General features: G+C 41.4%; 1 protein-coding gene across 1 annotated transcript in view; it reads left to right on the top strand.

The window, feature by feature from the left end:
• dars1 (aspartyl-tRNA synthetase 1) overlaps positions 1–20,769 on the top strand; it is a 33,264-nt gene that overhangs the window by 11,874 nt on the left and 621 nt on the right. The window contains exons 5-17 of the mRNA XM_006799108.3: positions 1,649–1,741; positions 2,974–3,076; positions 7,825–7,927; positions 8,614–8,694; positions 10,291–10,350; positions 12,994–13,105; positions 15,065–15,199; positions 16,768–16,915; positions 19,051–19,197; positions 19,499–19,541; positions 19,920–20,000; positions 20,421–20,532; positions 20,665–20,736. Coding sequence (XP_006799171.2) covers positions 1,649–1,741; positions 2,974–3,076; positions 7,825–7,927; positions 8,614–8,694; positions 10,291–10,350; positions 12,994–13,105; positions 15,065–15,199; positions 16,768–16,915; positions 19,051–19,197; positions 19,499–19,541; positions 19,920–20,000; positions 20,421–20,532; positions 20,665–20,736 — 1,290 coding nt within the window. The remainder of the gene's footprint in view (positions 1–1,648; positions 1,742–2,973; positions 3,077–7,824; positions 7,928–8,613; positions 8,695–10,290; positions 10,351–12,993; positions 13,106–15,064; positions 15,200–16,767; positions 16,916–19,050; positions 19,198–19,498; positions 19,542–19,919; positions 20,001–20,420; positions 20,533–20,664; positions 20,737–20,769) is intronic.

The following is a 20,769-nucleotide window of genomic DNA, read 5'->3' as shown; positions in this document are numbered from 1 at the left end:
AAATTGATTTGTATTGAAAAAGAAGACAAAACATCTTTTTATTAGATTTTTATTAGATTTACATTGCCATATAGTCCCATTCTGCTCCTTTATTTGAGTAGTTCCACATGTTGCAGTGTGGAAATACTCAATTATGTTTCTGTGCTTGCCAACTTGATGGATCACTAACATTAGCAGGAATGTTTGGTTGTATCCTAAGTGATGAAAATGATGTAATGAGAGGCTGACGTGATGGTTCATAAGAGTATGAGAGTTTCTGTTGACACAACGATAATATAGGAGGGAGGTTTTATTATTGTAAATGTCATCGTCGGCGTGTCTTTATTTTCTAATGTTGCAGAACAACTTTATGATTTTGAGTCTGCCTGAATTTGAAAGAGTGAAAGAAATATCTGAATTTTTGATCATTTGTTCTTATTATTTATGAATGAATGAACTAACAGTAAGACAATACCATAGATGCATTAAACACACAGACGTGGTTTCTGTCTCTGATCCAGTAGCTTGGGAAACTTCAGTAGCATTATTAATAACATGGTGAGGCAATAACATTTTAGGTCTCCATCATAATGTAACAAATATATTTCTGATAATGAAATTAAAAACAAGGACAGACTAAGAAATGAGTCAACTCAGTGCTGGAAACAGGAACTAGTGTAAGGCTACAGTTAAAAGTTAAAAGGTGACAGAAAAACAGGCTCGAGTGCAAAAACAAACAGAAAAAAGGCTAATCAAGATCATTGCCGGTGGCCCGGCTACTAAGCTGCCGTCAAAAACAAAAGATTCCAAGTCGGTTATACAACAGTGACGTAGGTCGGACACTTTTTGGGGAAAACAGGTTGAGCATTGGTGCAGTGGTGCAAAGTGTAAACTCTGCAGCATGTTTGTGTACACGATGACTTTCCAATCCAGAACTTCACAGTTGAGCTTTTGTCTGGCTGTCAGTCATACTGATTTAACACGATAACATCATGAAAATTCCTTTTGGTGTCATCTCGGGTCGCCATTTAAGCGATGCTAGTGATAATAGCGGTAACGTATAATGTTTGATAAACGATAAAAACGAGGCAGCAGGCGGACCTGTTGATGTCGTCCATCTGTCTGGATGCACTTTCAGCTCCACTGGCAGCAAACAAAGTGGTGCCTCCCTCACCTGCATAGCAAGCTCAGCTCCGAGGATGGAGCTGGAGCTGGAGCAGAGGTGGGGGCTGAAACCTGAGGGCTTTCATGTGGGTTGACAGAGTTCTCAGCCAACAGGGCGGCTCTGTTTTCTCTGGTGTAGCCTGGGTGTCTGCCTTCTCTGCTCACTGATAATGAAGAGTAAGCATGCCTCTGAGTAACACAGGTGAAACTAGAGTCAATTTGTCATAGAGCACAAAGAGAGCAGACGAGTTAGACAGCTTTTGGCAAGCCTCCTAGTGTTTCTTATTTATTAGGCATGCCTGTAATTTGAGCATTTTATTGTCTGCACTTTTACACGTGCACAAGCATGCTCATTGGCTTTTCTTTCTGCCTTTGGGAGTATGTAGGGACGAGAGGGGAGGGATTCTTTGCACGCAGGTGGGGAAAGGGAGGAAGCAAAGTCCTTTGAAGTAATAAAATATTTTGTGTTTGTGTGTGTGTGTGTGTGCGTGCGTGTGCGAGCCAGACAGGGAGTTGGTCCGGGTCCAAAACCTTACTCCTGAGAAAGCTGACCAGCTGATCTGGCTGCGCGCCCGAGTCCACACCAGCCGAGCCAAAGGTGAGATCACCTCCTCCTTTGTTCACCTTTTGTTTTTCTTTTGTTTGTTTTTTGGGTTCTGCAGCTTTCTTTTGTGCGAAAGACACAAACGGCCGTGATTAGATGCCCCCTCAGCTAATCCGCCGTGAACTATACTGAAAAGATTATAACATCTGCCTTGGGGTCATTTTTATGCACAGCAGCACTTTCTCTTCAAGATCAAACAGCAGTGCCATTTGGCTTTCACTTGGTGTTCCATTTCAAATGATGTAAATGACAGACATCGCTGTCTTTAGGTTCAACACTGGAGGCCCTGTGCTAGAAGAGAAGCATAAAGCTTTTATTGCAACTTTATGCACCAAACACTCCCAGAGTAAAATCAGAATTTTAGAAGACTTTTTGCTCCTGTTTGTGAAATAATTTTGTTTTAAGATTGTGAGGCGTTACAAAGCCGATTTGTTTTTCCACTCGTTCCTTGTTAAGCAGATTGACAACCTGAAGGTGTTTTTGATATCACCGTCAGGCTAGCTTGTCACTGCCAACTGGAAGATCAGATAACCCGTCCCCCCTCAGTTCCAGATGCTGGCAGTCACGAAGCTTCACTGTTTGAATACAATAACCCTCTGAGCTTTGCCTGGTTATTGCTCCTCTCCATAAACAGTGAGGCTTTTTGCAAATAAACTATAGTCTCTGTGATGGTTTGTTTTTTTGTTTTTGTTTTTAACCATTTCCTTTAAAGATAACTTCCAGAATCAAGAGCCACTTCCTCTCCACTTGTGTCTTCATTCTCTGCTCGCTGTAGGATGTCTGTGTGAGCAGAATAACATCCTGAATTGTGTGAGATGAGGTATATCTGTTGGTGGGATTTTGGCATCACTATTATTTCCACCACCCGCCCTGTTCTCACAGGCAACAAACATCAAAGTAACTGGGTGGTCTGATTATCTCCTGCCCTCAGTCTTTGTGGCTAACGTGTTTACACTCTTCCTAGGTCCCTGTATATGTTTGATAGGAAGGTAGCAATCAGCCTTTCTCCACACAGTGCTCTTCAAAGACAAGGCTCTGTTTGCAAATGTTTGACACGTCATCTGATCCCTACAGCTGTGAGACACTCATCTCAAGTCACACACACAGCCCTTTTGACTGAACAAACCTACTTAGCTTTAGACAGAGTGCCCAAGGTATTATTCTGACAAGGCTGTTATGCTTATATTGTAAAAAGCGAGCTCTATCTATTGTTGTTTTGCTTTCAGGGAAGCAATGCTTCTTGGTCTTGCGTCAGCAGCAGTTTAACGTGCAGGCACTGGTCGCAGTGGGGGATCGTGCCAGCAAGCAGATGGTCAAGTTTGCCGCAAAGTAAGTACCGAGACTGTTCTTCCTGTCAGAGAGGGCAGAAACAATGGTGGGAAAAAAAGCCTTGGCCATAATGGTCCACTGATCCATTTTCACACGTCTGACTGAGGTGGAGGGCGGGGAAATCAATCATTTTTTCACTTGGCAGTAAAAGCTGGCTTTCAACAGGGCGGAATACAGCAGTGGCCTAATGGGGCAGTTCCTGTCAAGATGGCAGATACAGCTCCTTGGATCAGAGGAGGGAGAAATACTTAAGAGCCAAGAATCATTAGTCATGTTAGCAGCCAAACTGTAGCCCATTACTGGTAGTCGATGAATGGACATAACCATCCACGGATGTGCACTTTATTAAAGAAACAAAAGGGGTGTTGCTGATAATGATGTTAGATTAGGCTCACATTAGAGGTTTGCAGCAGGGCTTATTTGTTTAAAAAGAAACCCTATTGGGATTTTAAATTGACACAAAAAATCTTTATGATGCACCTGATGTAATTTACTGAAATGTGCAGTTTATTCATTAAAAAACCCAAACAGTTATTTTGAAGGACGCCCAGTATTTAGTGAATTTAAGAGGGAAGAACTTAATGATCACATAATACTTCTTCTTAGACATTGCTAAATTAAGCAAAAGGTAACACCCCGACTGTAATCTGCAAGACTGAAATGACAGTTAAGACATGGGATAACACTGATCTTAAGCAATGCAGGGATTGCAGTAATGAATGTGTGTGTGCGTGTTTTTTTTAAAGTGTAGCTACTATTCAGTTGCACAAGTGTGATGGTCTGATAGGCTTAAAACATTTTTAAACATTTGAGGCTTATAAGTTGGCATGAGACGATTTGATTGAAAACTGCCAAACATCTTTGGAGTGTCGTCAACCTCCGTAACTGTTCGAGACGGTGACCTCATTGGCAGCAGGCGCTGCTCACGCTGCATTTCCCCCGAGTTTTTCCTACCTTGATCCTTGATCCACCCTTGAATACATTCAAAACAGTCTGTTGTATTAGACTACACAAAACTACACAACTAACCGCTGAACAAATATTAATTCCATGTAATGCTTGTGATAACATTGGCTTTCTTTTGCTACGGTTTGTTGAAAACACGAGACTTGATGAAAGATATAAGTAATGAACGTTGGTTTTAATGTACACAGCTGTCTGAGCCGTATGTAAACAAGCCGGAGCTGCTAAATGTTTGATGACAGGCAGCATGTGCCTAAATTACCATTTGACACGCACGCATTATGTTCATGTTTTCAGAAATGAGGCCCTGAGATCTCGGTGTAAGTTTGTTGCGGTATCGTGAGGTTCATGGGAAATTTAACCCAGACACAGGCAAATTTTTCTAATGAGGTCAAGGTCTCTGCTGCTGAGACCAGAGTTTTGATCTTAACTTTGTAACAAGTATCACCAACTGCTGACACAGCCATAGTTCCTCTTTATAGTCACTGAGCTGGCCTTTTTCTTGCCGCTGTTGTAATATGGCATCGGGGCTTTCAAAATAGCTCCAAAGACAGGCAGAAAGGGGTCTGCAGCTCCAAACTGTAATTTCCTTTAAGCCTCAACATTTGAACCCCGAACAGATGAAATGAATAACACCAACCATGTATTTAAAATTCAATTGCTGTGGTAATCCCCGGTGTACAACATCCACACCGACAGTCCCTGACAGCAGCCTCCTTCATTAGGACGGTGTGCGCTGTCTGTGCACTGAAACTGCCCCAGAACAGCCCGAGCGACACTACGAAAAAGCCAAGGGTTTAGCCTGACCATGAAAAAAGCTCAACAGGATGCTCTGAAAAATGCTTGAGCTACAGAGTCGCCACAGAACCGAACATCCAGGTCCCAAAAACCACACGAGCCCCTGTGGAGTGTACATGTTCCTCAGTGGGACTGAGCTTATGGCTTATTGGCAATTTCTTTTTTTAATTTTTTTTTTATGTTTTGAAAATGAGGGTACGTCAAAAGCTGGTGCCTTTTTCTATATATAAATTTATATATAAATAGTGTTCTCCGTGCACTTGTAACCAGCGATTTCTTTTATGTGCAGCACTTCCTCAGTCTTGTTCTGCAATGTTGTGGTCGGACAGTTGGATTGTTTTGCAATCTTATGCCACCTGACAGCCTAACACCACAGCAAGTGAAAGTGATGACATGGTTGTCAAGACGACACCATCTTACATCAGAACTAAACAACAGCAAAGTCATAGCACTTTGCAGTCGCTTACCAAGCAGGTTTCCAAAACAACATTGTTGCTGTGCTTCTGTTTTTTGATGTATCTCTAAGAACAGGTGGCACTATCACTCCTGTAGCTTTGTGGCGCTCATTTAGTTTCAGGCAATGTGGTCTGATGATTGACAAGCTGATTTACAAGTAAATCCCCTCATAACTGCTCTAAGGACGGAGATTGCATTGCTGAGAATCCCCTTACTTGTATTGCATGTCCAAGTGATCATCCGTCCATTCTCACAGTTTAATTAAGTGATCTTCTGCCTGTGCTCAACCTTTACTCTCAAGTACCTCTCAAGTGCTGAATGTCGAGCAGCGAAGAAATTGTGGCTGAGCTCTGAAAAGGAACAACATGTCAGTTGTTTGCTATGGAGTCGGTCGGTTTAATTCAGAGCGCTTTTTAAAACTGTTGGTTGTTTATTTTGTGAATAGCACTAATTTGTGATGATGTACTGTACCTGGATGTACACAGATTTGACTCGCAGGGTTCTTAAATCACTTTTGTGGCAGAGTAAGGAACAGTTATGTTAAAAACTATTTATTTTTCATAATTGTTGTGTGGCCGGGGAAGAGTACGTGTCATCACCTGCTGGGGGTTGTTTATTTATTACTTTATTTAACAAGGAAAAACCCATTGAGATTTAAAATCTCATTTACAGGTAAATGAGATTCACTGTCCTCTGAGGTCATTGACAGGAGGCGAGAATCCTTCTTTTTAATAATAATAATGGATTGGATTTATTTAGCGCTTTCAAGGCACCCAAAGCGCTTTAAAATGCCACTATTCCTTCACACACTGGTGGAGGCAGCTACAGTTGTAGCCACAGCTGCCCTGGGGTAGACTGACAGAAGCGAGGCTGCCATATCGCGCCATCGGCCCCTCTGGCCAACACCAGTAGGCGGTAGGTGAAGTGTCTTGCCCAAGGACACAACGACCAGGACAGAGAGCTACAGATACGCTTCCCAACCCCCTGAGCCACGGTCGCTCCGATTTTAATGCTGGTATGAGGCCATTTAGAATGATATGCTGATTTTACTGTTGGTTCTTGGGGTTCAAAGTGGTATTATAAATTGGTACATGTTATAAATTCGAAGCTGAAGAAATCTGAAAGCGACTACAGCCAGGAATTTAATGTTGTAACACTTGTTCAGTCAGTTAAAGTTAGAGGCAGTTTGGAGTCAGGCTTGCCGAACCAGTCAGCTTGTCCTTCCTGGATCACTGATTCGAGCGCTCGCTCCCTTTTCTCTTTCCTTCTTGTGTTGAATGAATCTGTTTCTGTTGGTGTGCGCTCAGTGTGTTGTCATTAGACTTTTGTCCTGCAGCGGAGGTTATTAATGTGGGGATTTATTTATCTAGCTGATCTCCGACTGGAGGGGATTGGGTCTGGTGGCAGCTGTCGTGGGGCTGAAGGGACGGCGGTACCCCAGCGTTCGGTCCCTCATTACTGCTTTGTAATGAGAACGAGTGGTGGATTACAGCGGGTTTCCCATCTGGCCGTTTGCTGTGACACATTGGGCGTTGTACCTCAGATGTTACTTTGGGTTTCAGTGAGGAGCCTGTGCAGGGGGATGCTGCACTGTTTTTTTCTTTTTTTAAACTGATTATGAAATAAATTAGAAAGGGTTCCCCTGGTATGCTGTGGCTCACAAGAGGGAAATTCTTACCCCAGCTCTCAAAGTCAAAGAGTTTTTGTAGTAGAGCTGGGTACTTTCCAGGAGCTGTAGTATGAGGCAAGTTTTATCAAAGCTAACAAATCCCCCTTCAAGCCCCAGTGCTCGTGTTTGTTTATTTTTCCTTTGTGACTGAAATGATTGTTTCAATATGAAAGTTAAGATTGTGCACATTGCTATAATTTATCGTTCCAGCTGAGTTAAAAACGGTTGTTGAATTGCTTAGCTGTTTGATATGGACCGAGTCTCACCCAGGTCTTTAAATAAACACCTTTTGACAAATAATGTGGTGATAGAAATTTCACCACATGGGGCCTAAAATGAATTTTAGTGGGTAAAATGGTTTTGCATTTGTTTTTTGTTTTGTTTTCTTCCCATGTAAGATAAACAATCACCAACAGACACCCATTTGTTTAAAAAATACATGAAAAAGATGAAAATGATAGCATATTCTGCCTTGTTGCAACCTGTTCATTTGAATCTAATGTAGTCTCACGTTCACGATTATTATGAATTGGGCAATGTGGTTTCTTACGCCACAAGCTCTTGCAGTATGTCAATTAGCCCATATGCAAATATCAGTGCTGTTTTTATTTTAAAACACATGAGGGGGGGGGGGGGCTTAAAAAAACCTACCGCCCAGTCAAAAATTCACTCACCCATATACCCCGCACTATCCTCGGTGCATAAAAGCATGAAAAATGTAAAAAAAAACTTGTCTACAAGCATTGCACATACTTGAACGGATATGTGGTTTCCACAGTTGCTCGTCTTTCCAAACAGATAAATCTGTTTTGTAACTAGCGTGCATCACTTACACTTTCCTCCCCCTGAATGTTTCCACCAGCATCACCAAGGAGAGCATCGTCGATGTGGAGGCGACAGTGAGGAAAGTGGAGCAGAAGATCGAGAGCTGTTCCCAGCAGGACGTCGAGCTCCACGTCGAAAGGGTTGGCACTTTCACTGCAGTCCTTAATGGGCACTTCTTAGCAGACAGACATGTAAACACAAAGAAGATAATACAGTTGCTTTTAAAGCCGCAGATGTCTCCTACACATAAATAAAAATACCAGAGGGTGTATATTTTGCCTCCCAGCACATGCAGTGCCCAGACAATGAAGCATCCATAATTCATGTTATTCAAGCAGTTACCAAAGAGGTTTTCACTGTAGCGCATTGACCATTTAACTCTTCCTTTTAAACTCTTGATTTAACGCAGTATCTGAGCTTCAAGTAACATCCATTTTATTTATATGCCAAGAAAATGTAACAAAAGTCACCTCAAGGCTCCTTTTTACTCTTATGTATTGTACTGCAAAAGAAGTTGATGTAGTGAATGCATCACATTTTGGTGGGACGAGATTTTCTCTGCTATGATGCCCAATGTAAATGAAAAACATAAAAACACAAAACAACAGTTGACAGCTATGGTTACCGGCAGCACGTAGGTGATTTTCTCACACATTGATGAGGTTTTAACAGATGCAGCTTTTTTAGCCCCTTTCATTTTCACCTTCTTTGCCTGTTTCTGGAGTCCAGGGACTTTCCGTTGTCTCAGCATCGAATAAAAACATCTGTGGTTTGTCACACTTTTAATTTTTTGTGATATTTTTTTTTAATCTGTTTCTCTTCTCAGATTTTTGTCATCAGCCAGGCTGAGCCTCGTCTCCCGTTGCAGCTGGAGGACGCTGTCAGGCCTGATGGAGAGGGTGAAGAGGTGAGGATGGATGAGGGGAGTCAAAGTGCAGTTAGAGTATTAGCCGAGTAATTATTATTCATTTGGACATCATTGGTAGCATTTTAGGATCTTAAAAACTTCTAAAAGCAGACTGTCAGTGTAAAAAGAACAAGGCCCGATAGTTACTGTGTGTGTGAGAGTCCATTCACTGTCATGGAGTGCACAGATGGGTTTGGTCTGACTACACAGTGAATATAAGTCTGTTTTTATCTGAATACTTTATATCAAAAGCCAAATGGAAATGCATTCTGTGCATGCTGAGCTCTAACGGCGCTCTTTCAGTGAGACTGTTTTCAGTGAGGAGAATGGAGGTTTGTGTTCTTGGCAGCGTCAAGGATTGGCTGATTAAACCTAATCACCTTGTTTGAATCACCCTCCTCATGCAAATGGTGATTTCATCGCACAGTGTTTATAAGAGCCGGCTGCCAGTGTTGAGGGAGTTCTCTGAATTGCAATTAAGGAATTGTGCAGTGATGCAGAATCATTCGAGAAAATCACGAAGCATTTAAAAAGCCATTCTTTTTCCTAGCTGCAGTGTAGGTGGTTAGAAATACATGTAAACCTTTGAGGCTGCTGGTTTAGCAGCACCAAAAAACGATGGCTAAGCGGAATTCCAGCTCAAAGCACTTGGCTCTGTTTCCTGATTCAAACCAAAAAATGATTATTTTAGTGTAGAGGATCAGCTACAGCTCCCAGATTTGCAAAGTGGAAACATTGAATTTTTCAATAATAACATTTCTGATGTAGCCGTTGAATCGGCTTAACACATAAAACGGCAGGATGTCATTTTTTTGGTAGCTTTAGAGCCATCGTATCTGCTGTGGAATTATACATCACACTGTACATGCGTGCACATTAATATGAGTCTCATCAATACCAAAGACAGCTGAGGGCCCATCCTTGTTTATCCAGTAAGCTAATATCTGCAGCTGTAGCTCAGGTGTTTTCTGTTGGGATTCAGCATGTCAGTCACAGACTTGTAGCAACACCTGCTTTCCCCAGAGACACTAGCCTCAACAGCCCTGTCTGTCTAACTGTCTGCCCATCTAACACTTTGTCCCTCTGCGTGTGGCTGTTTGGAGCAGGATGTGGCTACACAGGCTATTAGCTCAAACCCCTGTGGGTCTTCTCAGGAAGCCTGACATCCACGACCCTGGAAGGAGCGGCTCTTCCTGTGATGAAACATTTACTTTTCAGTTGTTACCTTTTTCCTTTTCTTTATATTCTTTTTGTCCTGTTGTCCCACATTGCAGGTGTCTTTTATTGCACTTGACTCTGTTATATTCACTGAGCTAAGTAGGTAGATGTGGTAAAGCTGCAGGAGAATGGTAGTTTTGCATTGTTCCCAGGAAGGTTTTTGCAGGCTGATTGTATTGTTTTAGGTTTGCAAGCTGCCAATAGCTTTAAAGCTAAAAATGATTTGGTTTTTTTTGTGTTTTTTTTGTTATAGTTTTTCCTTGTGAGTTGTGAAAAGCCTCTAAAATGCTTCCATAACACTGACGGCAAACACAGTAATGATTTTTAATATTTCATAGGCTGAGGAGGTTTTGGTAAGATGAATGTGTTTGTTTTCAGGAAGGGAGAGCCACAGTTAACCAGGACACCCGGCTGGACAACAGAGTGATTGATCTCAGGGTAAGTTTCTATCATCTGTGACCGTGTGAGTCTGTGAAAATTTGCATTTGGTTTGATACATGTAATATTGCAGTTGGATAATGGTGAAGTTTTAGCTGTTTTATGCTAAGGTGTTCATAAAGATTATAAATTTGATGCTTTATGGGTGCTTCTTTTGTGAGGATGTCCTACCTGAAGGCTTGGGGTTGCCTCAATGTCTCCCTGGAAGAGTTGGCTGAAATACATTTATTTAAAAACTAAAAATTTATTGCCATTATAACAACAATAATGTTACAGCTTACATTCTGTCTCCGAGTACAGAAAACTTCCACCACAAATGTAGGCTGTTGGAGAGTGAATGTAAAATATTTGTGAAGGAATGCAAACAACAAACCAGCGCACCTCTAAAAGTAAAGAGAAAAGGCTGTGATTTAGTGGGCTGGTGATATGAATCTTATACAGTGCTGAGAGATGTGCTAAACTTATGCGAGCAGCAGAAGACACTAAGCCGCAAAGTGTCTCATTGTTTTGATATGTTCCTCCCACATGGAAGATACGACTAGCAGGAAGGCAGCAACACCACAGCACAGAGCCACTTTGTTCACAAGCTTCACAACAACACCTGCTTCTGCAGCACTGTGCACTTTGAGCTCATGGACTTGGGTCTGTCATCAGTTTTGCTGTTAAGAGCCCGCTGAAGCTATAAAGTGCTTCCCACACTGGCAAACTCTTCAGAAGGAAACCATAAAACGCCTGATAATTATGTAGTTCACACGAAACTCCATTTCTAACTTGAACATTTTTAAAGTTTAAAAGTTTACTTTTAGTTTTAAAAGACGGCTGGACTTGCAGACAGTTTCTGGACTGTCATCCGGACGTGCTGGCTGATGTAGAATAGAGTCCAAACAAATCCTCTAACACTAGTGCTCCCATTACCTCAGCCTTCAAGATGTAAGAAATGTGATTGATTGTGAGCCCTACGTTATGCTATTTTGTGATTAATCATAATATTTGGTCTGTAAAAACGGCATCCAGCTTCCTTAGATCAAATAAAAAAGGTGATAAATCTGTGTTACCTATGTCGCTGGCTTTACAAATGCAGAGAAGCGCGACACCCAACAGCAAATTTTATCCTAAACCAGAAGGAAAGAAGAAAACTCTGAGAATTCATTTTCTACAAAGACCGATTCCCCGTCCTGTCATTTTTCAGAAAGATTCAGATCCACATCAAACACACCATTCTCCCTTTGCTTCATGCTCCGGCTCTTCGTGAAGTTTCACATGTGAGCGTCGGAGATGGAAAGTAAAGCCAGTTGGGTTTTTATCAGAACAGGTCCAAAGGTTTTGAAGAGAAGAGAGCTGTGATTTCGATACAAGTGCAAAAGCAAAATGTCCTAATGCAGATTTGTGTATTTCAGGTTTCTTTAGGAAGGGTTAGGGTGTATTCTGACTACCACACATACTGTACACATACAGGCTGTACGAACAATGAGGCCAGCACTAGACTGTGGTCAACCTCCAAGTACGCGTACCGACAGCCTCTTGAGTACGATGATGAGCCCATAATTGGCTGCTGGCAAATGTTTAAATTTTTTGAGCTTTGAAACCTTTGTGTGGTATGTGTTCACCGCAGCTGGGTTTCAAGGAGGTATGAACTATTGAGAGGTATACCAGAGTAAGGTATATTTCACGAGGCCCCTCACCATCAGAAGAACTGCCAGTTTCAGGATAGTAACTGCCACCCACCAACCCACTCACTATTACGCCTACTCGCTGCAGACTCGCTGTAAACAGGAAGCGCTTTCGAATTTTTAAATTAGGTCTGGTTTTTAGGTCGGTTTCCCCACGTTTAACGCTGGGCACAGCCCCATGTGTGATGTGTGACACAAATGAGTCATAGGTGGTGTGATGGTAGAATGAACGATTGGCTTCAGTGCCTTTTAAAGAGGATTGTAAAAGTGTTTTAAGCAGGGACGTTTTATATTTTTCTGCACTTCTTCTTTCTGTCAAGTATCCAGATTGTAAATGATGGAAAAGTTTTAGCCAGACAACCCTGAAGCATTGTCTGCAGATTAATGAGCTTCCCAGGATTTAGACACGATCATATTTCGAGTCTGCTGGCTGTTAGTCAGACGAAGACTATTCAGGACCGGACAGGCACTAGAGATGGCAAAGAGTGGAATGTGAAGCACTTTAATTAACGCAGAACTTCATGATGATGTACGGTAACTAGACTTGAAAACCAGACGAGATCAGTTGTAGAAATCTTGTGGTCATTTCAGATGAGTCAGTCGATTTCTGGGAGTGTTCACTGGCATTTTGACATGCTCTGTCACCCAACTGTTGACTCTTGGGGGCTTTTGTGCCTCTTCACAGCAGTTTTATGCCTCACCTTGGTTTCGGTATTTATTTTGATAATCTAAATACTGAAACACAGTAAAAACAAAAAAAACAATAAATAAAGGTATTTCTAAGTTTCTGCGGCTCTTCCAGGATGTGAACACGTTGCCGTTGCCAACAAATAATTGTCACACCCTTCACATAGACAGGAGGTTCTTGAAGAAACTGGCAGTCTTTCACACATTTGTTGTGGTTGTGTAATAACGTAGATGAATCACTGCAACCGTCTTGATGGTGTTTATTTTTGTGTATCCTCCTGAAAAGACGACCACCAGCCAGGCCGTGTTCCGCCTGCAGTCAGGTGTGTGCCAGCTCTTCAGGGACACCCTCACCAAAAAGGGCTTTGTGGAGATCCAGACGCCGAAAATTATATCGGGTAAAAACAAAAAAAACCACCCTCTGCCCCATTGACACGTGGGAAAGCGGAGACTAGCATGCATTGAATCATTTTTGATTAGATGTTTCAGTAGAGGCACACTTGTTTTCACGTCACTGCCCACAGGTGTTTCGTGAGTCATTGCGTGGCAGTTGTAAGTTGACTTCCTCATCAGGCTGATCTAGACTACACTTCAAATCAGGAACAAAATAAAAAGTTCAGCTAAAACTTTTGAAACACACACATGCGCAGTCATGCACATCTATGCTAAAGGAGACAACAGACAGTAAGGTATTAGAGAGAATTTCATCGTTTCAGACCTATGAGGGTTTTAATCCAGACCGCTGGGAATTTCGATGCATCGACCAGCTCTCACGTCAGCCTCTCTGCTTTCACATTTCCACACAGCGCCCTTCTAATTTGACAGGAGAGGCTTTCCTTAAGATCAATCCCAAAGGATCTCATCTCACTGTATTGAAGAAAAGGAGGACTGAAAGGGAGAAACTTAGAACTCAGACAAAAATCTTCTCACCAATATTCAGGAGAAAGAGTTATTGGAGCTTTCACCATTTAATGGCATATCTCTTTATTTTTTTCCAGCATTAACTCAATTTGGAGGCTCCACCATTCAAACCTTTACTTAAAACATGTAATGTACTGTTTGAAGCTTTAATAATCTAAAATAATCCGTTTGGAGTCTTTATGATAAAAAAAGAAGCAGAAGCACAGTAGTCTTATGTCAATAGTTCGCAGCCCCCACATTCCTCCCATATTTTGAATTAACTGTGGTGAAACCTCCACACTCTCACTTCCTCTTTTCTTAAAGAGCCAATGACGGTGGCTGCGACTCGAACGGTAAATTCAAAAGTGGCGCTCTTTTATTTTGGCGGCACCTGTGAAAAAAATACACACAAAACCACATCTTCCTGCGTGGCACCACCCATGGTGCAAGCGTGAACAGTTTGTCCTATATGTACAGCCCCACCCGCCTTTTGAGAGTGTGAAAATATCAGTTGATGCCCTCTGACGTGTTACGAGTGTTACACGAGTCTGGGACATGATGTCCTGAACACTGACTTTGTTTTGAAAAATATGCCCAGCGGTTACATATTCATGTAAAAAAAGAAATGGGTTGTTCTGGTGCATAAGTCAAAAGGTTGGGCCGTCATTCCTTTATTGACCTCAGCTCTGTATCTGAGGCAGGAAAGTCTAGTTTTTAAAGTAGTACATAATGACTGTCTTTTCTGAGCCTTTCCTGGTTGTCCTACTAAGGTTCCTGATGGAGATCACAGGAATCACTTGAGTTTCTAAGTACAAGTCTTTGTCTGGAACGAGCAGACAATCTGCTCGTTCCAACACCTCCCACAGGACACCCCGAGGGACACGGTCGAATGCCTTCTCCAAGTCCACAAAACACATGTAGACTGGTTGGGCAAACTCCCATGCACCCTCAAGTATCCTTGAGAGGATGAAGAGCTGGTCCAGTGTTCCGCGACCAGGACGAAAACCGCATTGTTCCTCCTGTATCGAGAGCCTTGGTGTTCCCCCGGATAAGCTGGAGGAGGTGGCTGGGGAGAGGGAGGTCTGGGCCTCTTTGCTTAGGCTGCTGCCCCCGCGACCCGGCCTCGGATAAAGCGGATGAAGATGGATGGATGTTTCAAATTAAAAGCCTGAGTGTTTCAGTGGACAACAGTTATGTCATAAGACTTTTACTTTGAAACTTTTTTCACCACAGTTTTTTTACTCTGGACTCTCTCCAACCATTATCAAAGGCCTGGCCTTTAAAAAAAAAAAGATGGTATTTATTTGTGTGTATGCTAGCCAATTATAGTCCCTACTGAAACATCTAATAAATTCACAGTATATATCATTAGGTGGGATGGGTGAGGTTTTGACTGTAATAGCTGTTTTTCCTCATGTTTTTCTCTTTGTCATTAAATTTTCTTTGTCCGTTTTTAGCTGCCAGTGAAGGTGGCGCAAATGTTTTCACAGTGTCGTACTTTAAAACCAGCGCCTTCCTGGCCCAGTCGCCTCAGCTCTACAAGCAGATGTGCATCTGTGCTGACTTTGACAAGGTCTTCTGTGTAGGTCCAGGTAAGCCCCTCCCCCCAGTATGTCACCTTATACACTGGCAAACAGGAAAAAGAGACGCGAGAGGATAATGAAAAATTTAGACCCTATTAAGTGAAAACGGTTTTAAAATGTCACTAAATGCATTTAGACTGTTAAAGTTTAACAGACCTCCCTGTGATGCTTTTACTGTGTCAAAGCTGCTGTAGAGCTGTGTGATAGTGACACAGTGGGACTTGTAAAAGACTTTATAGAGCCGAGTTTAGGGGAAATCCAAGCAAACACTGCCACCATCTGATTATCTAAGCAAACTCTGCCTTCATCTGTGTGCATAAAGTATTTATTCTATACATAGTCGTGAATTTTTTACGGTTTTTTTAGATTGCTACACGTATCTGATTTTCATTCGATACAGGATTCTCGCCCAAGATCAAATAAAACATCTGGGACAAGGATCCACAATCGGTATTCCACTGACTGGACTGAGGTTTTTGTTTTGTTTTGTGTGTAACACCACAGAGAAATCAAAGGGCTTAAGGTCATTACTGCTTCTGAGGCAACAATGTCCTCACCACGGTTGCCTTACTTACAGACTCACTGATTCAGCATGTAAGGAGAAGTGGGATCAACACTCCTCTAAATCCCAGTGGCAAAGTACAACATGTTTAAATTTAGGTTCTACAACTATGTCGCCACTGTTTGAAATCAACTAAAAAAGGTTCACCAGAGAAGAAGCGGAGGGAAACGTGAAGCATATCTTCTTGCGGAGAAGCACACATCTCCATATTTATGCTTGGAATCATTTTCGTTTTCCAGTTTGTTGAAATATATGCAGGGGTCAGACGCATAATACTTTCCAGGTTCTAGACAAACACTGTGTGAATATAAAAGCAGGAATGAACATTTACACTTTGTTTCAGACACAATTGAATAAAACTTTGTATGCATGGTTGTATTTTTGAATCTCAGTCATTGTGAAACTGTGTGCGTGTGCACATGCGTGGTTTCCAGGTAATCCAGCCACAGTATGTAGATACAGAAACACATTTAATCAGATGTGTCCGTGCCTTTTTAAGAACATTTTTGACAGTCTGTAAACCTGTAAAAACAGCAATCGAGCAGCCGTCCTCGAGTATGACCGCTAACTCCCACTAAATGAAAGTAGAAGCCATGATGTTATTAATTCACCATACAAGTACTTGTAAAGTACTCTGCTTTAGAATAATACAGTAGTCAGGAATTATTTATTGGCAGCCGCATTCATACAGAGTTTCTAAAGTACCTCTCAATCAGCCATAGTGCAAGCACCTACATTTCACAGTGATATAAGCGTTTTGATTCTCGTCAACTTTCAATGCAGCTCATCTACACATCGTCATTGTTTCACAAACCTTTACGTGGCGGTGATTCAGAAGCCAGGTTGTAAGCTTGATGATCCTTTATATGGGCTTCTGTTTTGTGAGCCGTCCAAATTTAGGAATTTCGAGTACAATGACACTTTATTCCCGGAGATGTGCAGAAACCTTTCGTTGCTTCCACACCACCGCAGTTTGCTTTGTTTAGGCACTCGTATTAAATCAGCGTCATTTCAGTTTTCAGGGCGGAAGACTCCAACACGCACCGTCACCTGACCGAGTTTGTGGGCCTGGATATTGAGATGGCCTTCAACTACCATTACCACGAAGTGATCGACTCCATCACTGACACCATGGTGCAGATCTTCAAGGGTTTGAGAGACAAGTAAGATACACAGTTATTGAGTTAAGGTAAAAGATGAACCTAAAACTGTTGGTGTGTTGCAGACCAACTTCTGCAACACACTGAGCTGAATTATTTAGTTTTACAGCCAGCAAAATGTCAAAGTGTGTACGTCTAAGTAAAACTATGTAACTGCTAAATCTAGATTAATTAAATGTCATCACATATGGCTGTCTGCTTAGATGAATGTCAGCAATTTCCACTCCAACTGTTTAGTGAACTGCCAGCAAGATGACGATAAGATGTGGGTTTATTGCCTCTGTGTGGTGGAACTCGGTACAGCAGGCAATAAGAGCTTCAACATCAAAGGTTAAAATAAAAGAGGAATACTGGGCGAAACTCTTTCTGTGTGGAAACTGTAACGTTTCTGACGACATACGTCTGTGAATGTCAGTGGTTTTTGGACGTATTTATTACAGTGAAAACTCAGAAGGGGGTTTGCAGTGCTTCATGCTTTATTCTGGGATTACAAGTCTTTTATTATAAAGTAAATCCCCAGAGGAACCACGTTAAATCAGTGGAACACTGAGTAAGGTGTCAACTAGCTTAATTTGAATTCCCTTTTTAATGTCTGTGACGTTGGTTAGTTTCAGGTTGTGACCACTGTTCCTCTTTCTCAGGCCCATTTGACTTTTTGCCCTTTGTTCTCATGACTTTTCAGACTGTTTCCCTTGACGTGTGAAAGTGTTTTGCATGCGTTTTGTACTTCTGTTTTAACACATGAAGCACAGATGACTTTGTCCTTTCCATGCTCTGTTTGTCATCTCCTTTTAATTTCACAGTAAATACAAGTGAAATTTGTTAGGTGTCTTTAAAAAATATCATTTAGTTGTTAAAAATCTCTTTTTGGTGTCATAATGTTTCTAATTGTGATATAAAAAAATCAAAGAATCAGAAATTAGTGAAAGGCATTAGTACAGCTTGGCCAAGAAAATAGAGTCAAATGTGAGTTGTGACCATTAGTCTGGTATTTGTCTCCATCTGGACAGAATTGTGAGTCCTTCGATGGTAGATTGTCGTTTGTGTTTGTGTACGTGCAGTACTGTGCAGAAGTCTCGCATCACCACTCATTTCTTTTTCTTTTTTTTTTCTTTTCTAGAAAAATGGGCATCTCTTGTGACATCCACCATGTGTACTGACAATAATTTGAGCCACGAATTTCAAATTTATGTATTCATCAGTCCATCGGACCTGTAGCCGATGACTTTCAGTTCATTTCTTGTGTAGTTTGGCCTTTTATCACAAATCCCCTCCTTTAAATTGGCTTCTTGAGATGTTTTCTGATGAGGCTCCAGAAAAATGCACTTCTCAGGCCCCTGTTTCACTTCTTAGCTGAATTGTTTATTAAGGGTATGACTTTCAGATGCTTTTCATGTGGAATTTTAGGCCTGCTACTTCTTCATTTGTCCTCCACTTGTTTAGTTTACTACATTTTTTTTTAGGCGCGTACTCCACACCGTGCCAAGTTATGCCACGTTTTTTTGGCTAATAGCCTTTTGGGAATCACCTTTTTAGTGCAAAATTATCCTTTTATGCTCATCAAACTGTGTTATCATTGTCATTTTTTGTAGATTAAACTAAAGACAGTGGAAAAAATGGAGGGGGGGGGGCATCAGGCTAACAAAGTGCACAAAGATACAATTTAGATTGGTTCTTTGCTAAGTTGTCTGTTATGTTTAAACACTGGTTTGCCCTTTGAGTTGGGAGGCCTTTTGTGCATTAATTATTTATGGGTCAGTGTTTTATTTAAGGGTCAGTCATTTTAAGTCCAGGTACAACCACTGGACATAAAATGAGAGAACTTTGAAAGTGGTTCAGAAAACCGGAGAACTATTATCCAATACCACTTTAAAGCTTTTTAAGACAGCATGTCTCCTTGGAAGCAAAATATGAAGAAGGGCGACATGACCCTTTTTCACAGTAACACTTGTAACAGTATTTTTACATAGATATAAATCACCATTACATACTCCAATCATGATTGGAAAACTATTGGCGTATGTGAAGTTTTATGTTTGGTTTAAAAAAAATTAGTGGTTTGGGGAAAATGAATTGGAGTCAGCATTATGTCCTCTCAACACTCTGGAAACTCAACCATGCATGTGCCTCTGCGTCAGCTTCCAGACAGAGATCCAGACGGTGAATAAGCAGTTCCCAAGTGAGCCTTTCAAATTCCTGGAGCCGACTCTTAGACTGGAGTACACCGAGGCTGTGGCCATGCTGCGTGAGGCCGGGGTCGAAATGGGTGACGAGGATGACCTCAGGTTAGAATACATCACACAGCCTTTTCCCCACAGCCAACTCATCTTGTCAGATGATTTCTTTTGATAAAAGCAGAAGTAAATTGTAACATGTGCTTAAAGAGAGGATGTGAAAGATCACATCAGTAACTCAGCATTGAAGTAATCCTTGTGATCAAAGCTGTAATCTGCAGTGACGTTAAAAAACAGTCTGAGAAATAATAACTGTAGATGATTCACTGATTACAATCAGTTTAAGTAATATTTTAACAATGTGAGATGTGTCTGTCTTTATTAAACTCAATGTATTTTTGCTGTTTTGTAGTACACCCAACGAGAAGCTGCTTGGCCGCCTCGTCAAGGAAAAGGTTTGTTTTCAAATGTGATTCAGTCATTGAATGTCAAAATTATGAATGTGACATAATCCAACAATGGATCACGTAGCCTTTATGTATGAAGGTCAGATAAAAACACGAGTGATTTTTAAAAGTAGTAAAAAGCCAATTTGGATATTAGAACTCCAGAATTTGTATATATGAGCCGTTAGTCTTCTTCAGACGACCTCCTTCAGTAAAAGCTGCTTTATGCTGTAAGATAAAGACTCTACAGTATCCTGGAGAAGTATTTTATTATTCAAGCTCACAGTTGCATCACATAAATAGAGAAGAGGATACGTGTGTGTCTCTATTAATCCTTTTGTATGCAGTTATTGACTCTCACTCCTCTTTTTTTTCCCCTCTCCACAGTATGATACTGACTTCTATGTGCTTGATAAGTACCCGCTGGCTGTTAGACCGTTTTACACAATGCCTGATCCAAGCAACCCTGTAAGTCTTTCACTCACACATCAAACATACCAAACACACCAGCCTCTTAAATTTGCACTGTGGCTCCTGTGGGCAACGTAATGGGGTTTTTTTCTTGATATTGTCCAACAAGTCAAGAAAAAACATCATCATCCATGAGCAATGCCACAAAATTGCCAGTTTACTACATTTTTTATGCTACCTGTGTGAATTTCAATTGCCAGACTGATATTTCTGTTAATATTTGGCTTTAAAAAATGAATATGGTTTCATTTCCTTATCTTCCTGTCATAATCATTGTTGTTACCCAAGTTTTGTGCCAGTGTTACCTTGTCTGGTTGACTTTAATTTTCTTTTCTTTTCTTTTTTTTTTTAACCCCCTCCTGTCATCATCACATGTGAGAAGAACCTGATTTCTGAGTTTGTTTTATTTTTGTCTAGAAATACTCCAATTCTTATGACATGTTCATGAGAGGAGAAGAGATTCTCTCCGGAGCTCAGAGAGTCCACGATGCTCAGCTGCTGACAGAAAGAGCCATCCACCATCAGATCGGTAAGAAAAAGAGATGTTTCCATTTCTTTTTGAGGCGCATTGAGCGAAATTCAAATGATTTGTCTCCCTCTGTTGGCAACCAGCGGAACAACACTAGAACATTTTTGTGCCTCTCTTTTGTTTGTTGTACAGATCTGGAGAAGATCAAGGCATACATCGACTCCTTCCGGTATGGAGCTCCCCCGCATGGCGGCGGAGGCATTGGTAAGAAATATGTTTTGTCGGGGGAACTACAGG

This window comes from Neolamprologus brichardi, chromosome 16, assembly GCF_056152115.1.
Source record: "Neolamprologus brichardi isolate AB-2024 chromosome 16, ASM5615211v1, whole genome shotgun sequence".
Taxonomy (NCBI): domain Eukaryota; kingdom Metazoa; phylum Chordata; class Actinopteri; order Cichliformes; family Cichlidae; genus Neolamprologus; species Neolamprologus brichardi.
This window is presented reverse-complemented; position numbering and strand designations above follow the sequence as displayed.